At 41.7% G+C, this 9,987-nt stretch overlaps 1 protein-coding gene across 1 annotated transcript in view; it reads left to right on the top strand.

The window, feature by feature from the left end:
- The first annotated feature begins 183 nt into the window (after positions 1 to 183).
- Positions 184 to 9,987, top strand: part of LOC125045316 — an 11,227-nt gene continuing 1,423 nt past the window's right edge. Inside the window, exons 1-9 of the mRNA XM_047642521.1 lie at positions 184 to 251; positions 454 to 514; positions 1,517 to 1,623; positions 1,756 to 1,872; positions 2,425 to 2,458; positions 3,097 to 3,496; positions 5,214 to 8,790; positions 8,997 to 9,142; positions 9,677 to 9,881. Coding sequence (XP_047498477.1) covers positions 184 to 251; positions 454 to 514; positions 1,517 to 1,623; positions 1,756 to 1,872; positions 2,425 to 2,458; positions 3,097 to 3,496; positions 5,214 to 8,790; positions 8,997 to 9,142; positions 9,677 to 9,881 — 4,715 coding nt within the window. The remainder of the gene's footprint in view (positions 252 to 453; positions 515 to 1,516; positions 1,624 to 1,755; positions 1,873 to 2,424; positions 2,459 to 3,096; positions 3,497 to 5,213; positions 8,791 to 8,996; positions 9,143 to 9,676; positions 9,882 to 9,987) is intronic.

Genomic DNA, 9,987 nt, shown 5'->3' with positions numbered 1-9,987 from the left:
CGAAATGCCCTCTTCATGTCACCGCTGAAGACTAAGTCCACAACACCCTCACACAGGCACAGTTCTTAATGTCGCATTTTCTGTAATTTGGCAAGAAGTGTTGATAAAGGGGGGTAGAGGGGGGCTTGCCCACATCTCTTGGGAGTAAATAGAAGGTAGCAAAAATTTGGATTTTGGGTTCACATGTTATTCTGGAGTTTGGACGTCGTCTCTGGAGGGTGCATCACTCTCGGTAACAAATACCTGTGTCTGTAATGGGCTCGATACCTCACTCACTCACTCACTCACTCACTCACTCACTCACTCACTCACTCACTCACTCACTCACTCACTCACTCACTCACTCACTCACTCACTCACTCACTCACTCACATTTATGTATGCATGTAGATGATTGATTACCTGAAGAGCAAAGAAACTTTAGAGAGTTAATTGTTTCATTCTGTAATCCAGGATTACCTTCTGTTACAGGAAGGAGAAACATGTCTCAAGGAAAAATAACCGCAGATCTTCGGTGAGTTTTTGCATCTTTATATATTTTCATCAATTTCTTAATGGTACTTTTTGCATAACTGAATTAGTAGAATCTTTGTAAATGCCTATTGGCATTTACAATTAATTTTGTGAGGTGGAAATAGGGAACTTAGTCTAGCGAGTGTGTCTGTACTATAATATTTACTGTATGGATACAGTAAGCTAGGGCAAATTGAATACAAATACAAATAAAAATACAAAAAAACAAGACAAAAAAACTTGGTGCTCCTGAGTTTCAATTCTTATCTTGCCATACATAACAAGAGGACATTGTTTGTCATCAACCCTCCCTGTGGAACGTCCACTCAGGGCAACTAAAATTGTTGAAAAAAAATTGTGACATGGAATTGGGGACTTAGTACTAACTCTGGTGAGTGCATCCATATTGTACAGAACAACTGTAAACAATTAATGTCAATTGTTATTATGTATAATGAAAAAACTTGTAAGTCAGATTTTTTCTGAACCATATAAACATTACTTGCTAGTCTCTCATGAGGAGGTAATAATGGAGTTTAAAGGGGTTATTTTAGATGCCCTGTAAAGCCTGGGTAGCTTACTACTTTAAATCATAATAGTAAATATTCAGAGTACCAAGGTGTACCATTTATCATATACGGTATTACCCTGCAATTTCCCTGGTAACTTCCATGCCCTTCCCCTACTATTGGGGCCAAGGTTATGGGATATTGGGGAGTCTGCAGCAAAGTTCCTACTAATATGAGTAGTTGTGGGTGACAGGAATCCATTGACCATTGATGTACTGAAAAGCTTGAACTTATGTCTGTGATAATTTGCTCATGCTGTGGTGTTTAATTATCACAAGAAATCATTTTACTCATGTATTATCTTTCATTATAAGCTTGAAAATGAACATTTAGGGGATCTGGTGTGATTGCCTGAACAATGGCTTGCACATGGTGGGTTAAAGTTGGCTTCACTTAATAAAGTTCTAAAGACTAAGACAGCACTCTTCTTACAGATCCTGAAGGAGTCTCCAGGTAGAAAGCCCCTGGTGGCCATGGAGAGCAACCACCATTCCAGACGCTCTCTTAAGAGGGTTTCCTTTGCTGATACCAACACAATAAAGTGAGGCTGTGGTGATCTGTTCATGTCTAGTTAATTTTGACTTTAGTAAACTTTTGGGAGTACATAATTTTCCAAATGCTAGATGAAATTCCACTTATATAAATTTTGTAAACATAATGTCTATATTTACAGGGAATTTTTGGCCACAATGGGAGCCAGCACAGAGTGGAACAGCACCTATGAAGCCCCTGCACCTCAGGACTCCTCTGCCTCTATGGACATCACTACACTTGGTCCTAAATCTGATGGGTAAATAATGATTGAAATGACTGTTTTTACTAAGTATAGTACAAAAAAAGACAAATACTAATTTTGTACAGAATAAAGAAAACTACCAGTCATTAAATATTTACAGAATGAGTGTATGATTGGCATAATTACATTTTGAAATTATAAAAACCTTGTTGATTGCAAACACTTGCATGTCAGTGATTACTTCAAATGTTGTTCATCAACTTTTTAAACCTTTACAATCAGAACTGATTTTCTTTAAAAACTTGACACTTTTTGTGTGAATTTTTACTTACTTAGATATGGGAATTAGATCTATGTTGTATATATTTATGTTTAGGATTGTACAGAAACATTAATAAAAATAAGAACTAAATTTACAATGATCATCAGAGTTTCACTGACCAATGAGCAGTCTTGTTTCAAAAGTTTTTAGGCTCCAGCAGTCAGAGTTAAGTGACCAGACTATAGCATGCTTCAGTGTATCATTCTACGTGTATATTGATGCACATTGCAATTGTCTCATTGAGATGATCTGAGCAGAGTTCTGACTAGTTTTTGCTTTTTCAGGTTGGAGATGACTGGGGTTTCACAAGATGAGCAGGTAAACAGTCTTATTGTCAGCCATCTTGCTTTAGTTTACAGTCCTGGAAATTAGTGGACAAAGAGGAGGTGGCTGTGAGTTGCTGTAGATTATTACATGATTCACAGTTTTCCCTGATCTATACACCATTTAAGTATCGCTAATTTTTTGCACTGTGAACATTTGTTAGCAAGTCATGGTTTAACCCCCGAGTAATGAAGTAACCTTTAGCTGGGTAAATTTCCACATACTTGAGTCTGCACGTAATATTACAATTCCAACTACCAAGGAAGTATTACACCACCTGCCATTTAAGGGTTAACTCATTGATCAAAGTATTTCCAAACATCTGATAGGGTCCAGGGAATGGGTTTGTAATCATTAGTTGGAAAGCAGGATTGGCAACTATGATATTTTTAAGTCACTATTGGTTGTTTATCCATCCTGTTGTCTTTCATTACTAAGGTAAGAAAAAAAATAATGTTTGGGTAAGCTTCTGGCAACTATATACTACATGTCATCTTCATTTACAATTTGTATTTTCCATGTCATGAAATCATACCATCTGTGACCAGTGGATCAAGTAACTTTCATATTTGGTGCTTAATTTTAAAGTTGGACATACTTGTACCATGTTACCACAAATTGTTTTTTGATAGGATGATGCTGGCACTGTGGATCAGAAAAATCTTCAGTTGGAGACTTCAGCCTTTCTCAACCAGTTCTTGAATATGAAGCCAGGCCCATCCTCAGCACCTGAAATGCTATCTAAGAAGGAAGAACCTCGCTCTCAGTCACAGGACAACCTACACATGGAGACTTCTACATTTCTGAATCAGTTCTTGAACATGAATCCTGACACAGAAGCAACACAGGAGTCTAGGTCAGGTCCCCAGGATGAGGGACCTGAGCAGGACATGTTACTCTCCCAGTCACAAGATAACCTTTGTACGGATACTTCAATCTTCCTCAGCCAGTTCTTGAACCTTCAACCTGGTTCGACAGCAGAACAGACTGGTCGCTGCCAACCTAGTCATGCTACTCTGAATCCATCTGTTGGTGAGTAGTGTCACCTTTAAGCAAGTTTTTTGTGGTATTGTTACTGGTATGAAATAATAATTACTCTGAACTTTTCCATATCTTGCTATAAATAATTGATAAATTGAGGTTAAGGACGGATAAGCTGTTGCTTTGATGCTGGACTGCAGGTTACACTCTATGACATAACATAACACCTAAGACATTTCTCTCTCTCTCTCTCTCTCTCTCTCTCTCTCTCTCTCTCTCTCTCTCTCTCTCTCTCTCTCTCTCTCTCTCTCTCTCTCTCTCTTTTGCTCTCTCTCTCTTTTTTGCTCTCTCTCTCTCTCTTTTTTGCTCTCTCTCTCTCTCTCTTTTTTGCTCTCTCTCTCTCTCTTTTTTGCTCTCTCTCTCTCTCTCTCTCTCTCTCTCTCTCTCTCTCTCTCTCTCTCTCTCTCTCTCTCTCTCTCTCTCTCTCTCTCTCTCTCTCTCTCTCTCTCTCTCTCTCTCTCCCTCTCTTTCTCTTTCTCTCTCTCTCTTGCTCTCTCTCTTTCTCTCTCTGTCTCTCTCTGTCTCTCTCTGTCTCTCTCTGTCTCTCTCTCTCTCTCTCTCTCTCTCTCTCTCTCTCTCTCTCTCTCTCTCTCTCTCTCTCTCTCTCTCTCTCTCTCTCTCTCTCTCTCTCTCTCTCTTGCTCTCTCTCTCTCTTTTGCTCTCTCTCTCTCTTTTGCTCTCTCTCTCTCTTTTGCTCTCTCTCTCTCTTTTGCTCTCTCTCTCTCTTTTGCTCTCTCTCTCTCTCTTTTGCTCTCTCTCTCTCTCTTTTGCTCTCTCTCTCTCTCTCTTTTGCTCTCTTTCTCTCTCTTTTGCTCTCTCTCGCTCTCTTTTGCTCTCTTTCTCTCTCTTTTGCTCTCTTTCTCTCTCTTTTGCTTGCTCTCTCATTCTCTCTCTCTCTCTCTCTCTCTCTCTCTCTCTCTCTCTCTCTCTCTCTCTCTCTCTCTCTCTCTCTCTCTCTCTCTCTCTCTCTTTTGCTCTCTCTCTCTCTCTTTTGCTCTCTCTCTCTCTCTTTTGCTCTCTCTCTCTCTCTTTTGCTCTCTCTCTCTCTCTCTCTTGCTCTCTCTCTCTCTCTCTCTCTCTCTCTCTCTCTCTCTCTCTCTCTCTCTCTCTCTCTCTCTCTCTCTCTCTCTCTCTCTCTCTCTCTCTCTCTCTCTCTGCTCTCTCTCTCTCTCTTGCTCTCTCTCTCTCTCTCTCTCTCTCTCTCTCTCTCTCTCTCTCTCTCTCTCTCTCTCTCTCTCTCTCTCTCTCTCTCTCTCTCTCTCTCTCTCTCTCTCTCTCTCTCTCTCTCTCTCTCTCTCTCTCTCTCTCTCTCTCTCTCTCTCTCTCTCTCTCTCTCTCTCTCTCTCTCTCTCTCTCTCTCTCTCTCTCTCTCTCTCTCTCTCTCTCTCTCTCTCTCTCTCTCTCTCTCTCTCTCTCTCTCTCTCTCTCTCTCTCTCTCTCTCTCTCTCTCTCTCTCTCTCTCTCTCTCTCTCTCTCTCTCTCTCTCTCTCTCTCTCTCTCTCTCTCTCTCTCTCTCTCTCTCTCTCTCTCTCTCTCTCTCTCTCTCTCTCTCTCTCTCTCTCTCTCTCTCTCTCTCTCTCTCTCTCTCTCTCTCTCTCTGAGTAATGAAGTTTGTTGCAGTCCCAGAAAAAACCTGCAGTCTTACAACAGTACATCCACCATTTATCTGATTTTGAGTCCTGTAACAATTTTGAAATTTCATTAGCAGGTGAAACTGTGGATAAGAGGGCTTGCTTGGCTCAGGATGATGTAACACAGAAGATCACTGCAGATATGGAAATGACATGTCCAGCCAGCCAAATGCCAAAATTCACCGCCAGTGACATGACACAGAAGATCACTGCAGACATGGAAATGACATGTCCAGCAGGCCAAATGCCAAAATTCACCGGCAGTGACATGACACAGAAGGTCACTGCAGACATGGAAATGACATGTCCAGCCAGCCAAATGCCAAAATTCACCGGCAGTGACATGACACAGAAAATCACTGCAGACATGGAAATGACATGTCCAGCCAGCCAAATGCCAAAATTCACAGGCAGTGACATGACACAGAAGGTCACTGCAGACATGGAAATGACATGTCCAGCAGGCCAAATGCCAAAATTTACAGGCTGTGACATGACACAAAAGGTCACTGCAGACATGGAAATGACTTGTCCAGCAATCCAAATGCCAAAATTCACAGGCAGTGACATGACACAGAAAATCACTGCAGACATGGAAATGACATGTCCAGCAGGCCAAATGCCAAAATTCACAGGTAGTGACATGACACAGAAGATCACTACAGACATGGAAATTACATGTCCAGCCAGCCAAATGCCAAAACTCACAGGCAGTGACATGACACAGAAGATCACTACAGACATGGAAATGACATGTTCAGCCAGCCAAATGCCAAAATTCACCGGCAGTGACATGACACAGGTCACTGCAGACATGGAAATGACATGTCCTGCCAGCCAAAGGCCAAAATTCACAGTCAGTGACATGACACAGAAAATCACTGCTGACATTGAAACGACATGTCCAGCAGGCCAAATGCCAAAATTCACAGGCAGTGACATGACACAGAAGGTCACTACAGACATGGAAATGACATGTCCAGCAGGCCAAATGCCAAAATTCACAGGCAGTTATATGACACAGAAAATCACTGCAGACATGGAAATGACATGTCCAGCAGGCCAAATGCCACAGAAGATCACTACAGACATGGAAATGACATGTCCAGCAGGCCAAATGCCAAAATTTACAGGCAGTGACATGACACAGAAAATCACTACAGACATGGAAATGACATGTCCAGCAGGCCAAATGCCAAAATTTACAGGCAGTGACATGACACAGAAGATCACTACAGACATGGAAATGACATGTCCAGCAATTCCGATTCCTAAGTTAACAGGGAGTGACATGACACAGAAGGTCACTACAGACATGGAAATGACATGTCCAGCCAGCCAAATGCCAAAATTCACAGGCAGTGATATGACACAGAAAATCACTACAGACATGGAAATGACATGTCCAGCAGGCCAAATGCCAAAATTCACAGGCAGTGACATGACACAGAAGATCACTACAGACATGGAAATGACATGTCCAGCCAGCCAAATGCCAAAATTCACAGGCAGTGATATGACACAGAAAATCACTGCAGACATGGAAATGACATGTCCAACAGGCCAAATGCCAAAATTCACAGGCAGTGACATGACACAGAAGGTCACTACAGACATGGAAATGACATGTCCAGCAGGCCAAATGCCAAAATTCACAGGCTGTGACATGACACAGAAGATCACTGCAGACATGGAAATGACTTGTCCAGTGAGTCAAATCCTGAAGTCAACAAACACTAATATGACACAAAAAACAGATACAGACATGGAAATTACTTGTCCTGCAAATCAGATTCTAAAGTTGACAAGCAGCAGTGACATGACTCAGAAGCTCTTAACAGACATGGAAATGACTTGTCCTGCTGGCCAGATTCCCAGACTGAGCAGTAATGAAACAATTCAGGCAGCAAGCCTTGGCTCTGAACTGACCGGGCCAGCAGTGAGCAAGAAGCGCAGAAAGAGCATCCTCCGAACCACTACAACCTCGCAAGAAGCAGAAGCTAGCATGCCAAAGGAAGAGAGGACTGTGATGTTTAACTTGGACCCTCAATTCCACTGCAGCCTAATCAGTAATGTTGAAAATAATGATAAACAGATGGTTGAAGGTAAACAGGTGATGGGAGACAGCCAGGGGGATGTTCAGCAGGACTCTTTTGTTAGTGAGTCAGTGAGAGTAAAGACACAGCCAGTTTTGCAGTCTTTCCTTGAGGTTCCAGTGAGGGAAGGGGACCCCCATGACAAGCAGATGGAGGAACAGGAAACAAATACTAAAAGAACAATGAACAATGTTGAATCTAATGAAGGAAATGAGGATACTGAGAATTTTGCTAAAGGAAGTGGCAAAAGGCTGCAAGGAGTGTCTCCAGATGAGTCCTTTCTCAAAGTGTTCCTTAGTGAAGAAGGACCCAAATGTTCTTTGTCTGTAGTTTCTGTTGCAGGCAAAGTGGATGACAAGAACAAGAATATCACCTCAGACATGAATGTAACCTGCTCAGAAGGAGCTTCCAAAATATGTCATGTTGAGGTGACCACCTGTCCTGCAGGTCAGGCATCTGAAGTGACTAGTGATATGACAAAAGAGGAACAGGTTGATCAGGGATTCATCAAAAAATGTAATGAAGAAATGCAGTCCATCTCTATTGGTGAATCTGTCCCGGTGGATGAGTCACTGGATGGCATCAACCTTGACTTGGAGAACTCTGGTGACAATGCAGAGACATGGCTGCATTCAGGATCTGGACTGAAAGAAAAGCCTCTGGAGAGTTTCCACAATGCGCCTGAGCTGAAGCAACAGTCACAGAGTCGCAGAAAGTCTCTAGCTGCTGATGCAGTGGAGTCTGTCTTGCCATTGATGAGCTCATTTATGGAACGTATATCAATGATGAATCATGAACAATCTCAGTTAGAGGAAACGATTCTGAAGGAGATGACACTAATTGAGGAGCAAGGGAAGGAGGACACATTACATTCAGTGGAAGGTGAACTGGAGGATGTGAGGACAACTTCTGTTTGTGATGAAGTTTATGATCCAGTTGAAATCCAAAAGTCACACATTAATGATAGCATACATGGGCATCAAACCATTCTTGATGATAGTGAAGGGACAGGAACCATGAAACTTTACCTCACCAGCCTGGAGCCTACAGCTACAGCAATGGCTGTAAAGGATATACCACAGACACTTGGCATAGCTGATACCAGTGTTAAAGAAATTAAAAACATTCTTATCGAAGAAGACTGTCTGCAGACATCCAGGAGTACTGAAAGTCATGGGATTTTAGTGACAGAAAGAAAGACTGAGGACAGTATGCAAGTAGATAGTGAGTCTGGAAATGCTGAAGAAAAGAAGAGAGAGCATGATATGTATCTGGCTGAGGAAAAAGGATCAGATTTAGTCACAGAGGAAATTACAGAAGTGTCCTCATACCCTAGTAGTTGTGATGTCAGACCCACCACAGTCAAGAGATCTACTCTATCTGAGACCATGGCCCAGAGCATCTTGACAGTGTCCTTGGAAAACAGTGCACTACAGATCAACAGTAGCTCATTTCAGCAGGGTAACATGTCAGTTTCACAAAACTTGACTCATGACAACACCAGCTTGCAGTGTAAGCGCTGTTGTTCTACAGAGGGTTGCATTGTCTTCCAGTCCAAGTAAGTATCGTCAAACACTAGTTTGACGATATGGTATTTTTAAATTATTTACTTATTGGAAATCTTAAACATTGCTTAATATGATACATCACTTCTAGAAATTTCCATGTAGCAAAAATAAGGAAATAATTTGTTTATGTAGTCTTACTTGGATAAAAGTATGCATAATTGCACAATTTTCATAATGATACAAGCCTTTTCTACAGAAATGCTGTATGGACTGTAAGCAAAGTGTACAACGGGGGCAGATGTTTGTCACTACAGCACACACCGCTGGAGTTAGACCTGCAGCTGTCTCGATGTGACAACCACTGGATGATTGTTACAGCTTTGTGGAAACCTCAGGCCTCTGGTTAGTCTGCTGTATCAATGAATATAAGCTAGTAGTTTTACCATTGTCTTTCTTTACACTTACATACTTGAAAGATGGAATAATGCAATACCGCATTGATATAGGTGTATAACAATCCTCCCTGACCTGGCCTCGAACCTAGGTCACTCCGGCTATGAGATCGGAGGGCCAGTACTAAACCAACCATGCCACACAAAAGGAGTGTGCTTTTAGTGGGTCGTGTGGCATGGTTGGTTTAGTACTGGCCTTTCGGTCTCATAGCCGGAGTGACCTAGGTTCGAGGCCAGGTCAGGGAGGATTGTTATACACTTACATACTTGTGTATGCACTTGCCTTTTTTTTTTTTTTTACTGTGGTGGTTATTTAGACTGATTATAATAATATTATTTACCTGAGGTTTTCCAAACCTAGATTATAGATATGTATACAGAGAACCTGCTTTGTAGAGAGGAAAATATTAGCAGTAGACTTGTTCCTTTCCCAGCTAATTTGAATTGTTTCTCTATAATTTATAAAAGTGGTTTTGCTGCACAGAATTACAGAACAAATGTGGACGTCTAGTGATGAGTGTGCTAGGGTGCCGTGTGGGAGCAGCTGTCACCAGATTAAGTGGACTTGTTTTCTGTGAAGCCAAGGAAGCTCTGGCACATGTAGTTACAGCTTTCAACAATGTGGTTGACCTCATTCTGGAAATGAAACTCTTGGCTGCATTGTACCTCACCTCTTTTGAGCCAGACAGGTTGGTAGTTTATTCTGTAAAGTTAGAAGGTCTGAGCCACAATGTCAGATATAAGAAGTATGTATGCATAGATACATATACAAATTCATATTTTTGTTGATGAAAT

This window comes from Penaeus chinensis, chromosome 37, assembly GCF_019202785.1.
Source record: "Penaeus chinensis breed Huanghai No. 1 chromosome 37, ASM1920278v2, whole genome shotgun sequence".
In the NCBI taxonomy this organism is placed as follows: domain Eukaryota; kingdom Metazoa; phylum Arthropoda; class Malacostraca; order Decapoda; family Penaeidae; genus Penaeus; species Penaeus chinensis.
The sequence above is the reverse complement of the archived record's forward strand: the minus strand, read 5'-3'. Positions and strand labels throughout refer to the sequence as shown.